The following is a 259-nucleotide window of genomic DNA, read 5'->3' on the forward strand; positions in this document are numbered from 1 at the left end:
GCAGCGACCTGCAGAGACGCTGCGAGGACCTGGAGGCGCAGCTGAGGGCGAAGGAGCAGGAGCACGAGGAGCTGCTGCGCGAGCTGGAGCAGAGGAACGCGGCCATCGCGGTGCTGGAGACCACCGTGCGGGAGCGGGAGAAGCGGTACCTGGAGGAGCTCAAGCTCAAGAGCCACAAGCTGAACATGCTGTCGGGGGAGCTGGAGCAGCGCGCGGGCACCATCGCCTACCTGACCGCGCAGCTGCACGCCACCCAGCG

The 259-nt window shown here is 68.7% G+C and overlaps 1 protein-coding gene across 1 annotated transcript in view; it reads left to right on the top strand.

Annotated features, from left to right (window-relative positions):
• Positions 1–259, top strand: part of CCDC92 (coiled-coil domain containing 92) — a 3,082-nt gene that overhangs the window by 1,629 nt on the left and 1,194 nt on the right. The window contains exon 2 of the mRNA XM_014533347.1: positions 5–256. Within this exon, the coding sequence (XP_014388833.1) occupies positions 5–256 (252 nt within the window). The remainder of the gene's footprint in view (positions 1–4; positions 257–259) is intronic.

The sequence above is a fragment of the Myotis brandtii genome, unplaced genomic scaffold (assembly GCF_000412655.1).
Source record: "Myotis brandtii unplaced genomic scaffold, ASM41265v1 scaffold97, whole genome shotgun sequence".
NCBI classification, from domain to species: domain Eukaryota; kingdom Metazoa; phylum Chordata; class Mammalia; order Chiroptera; family Vespertilionidae; genus Myotis; species Myotis brandtii.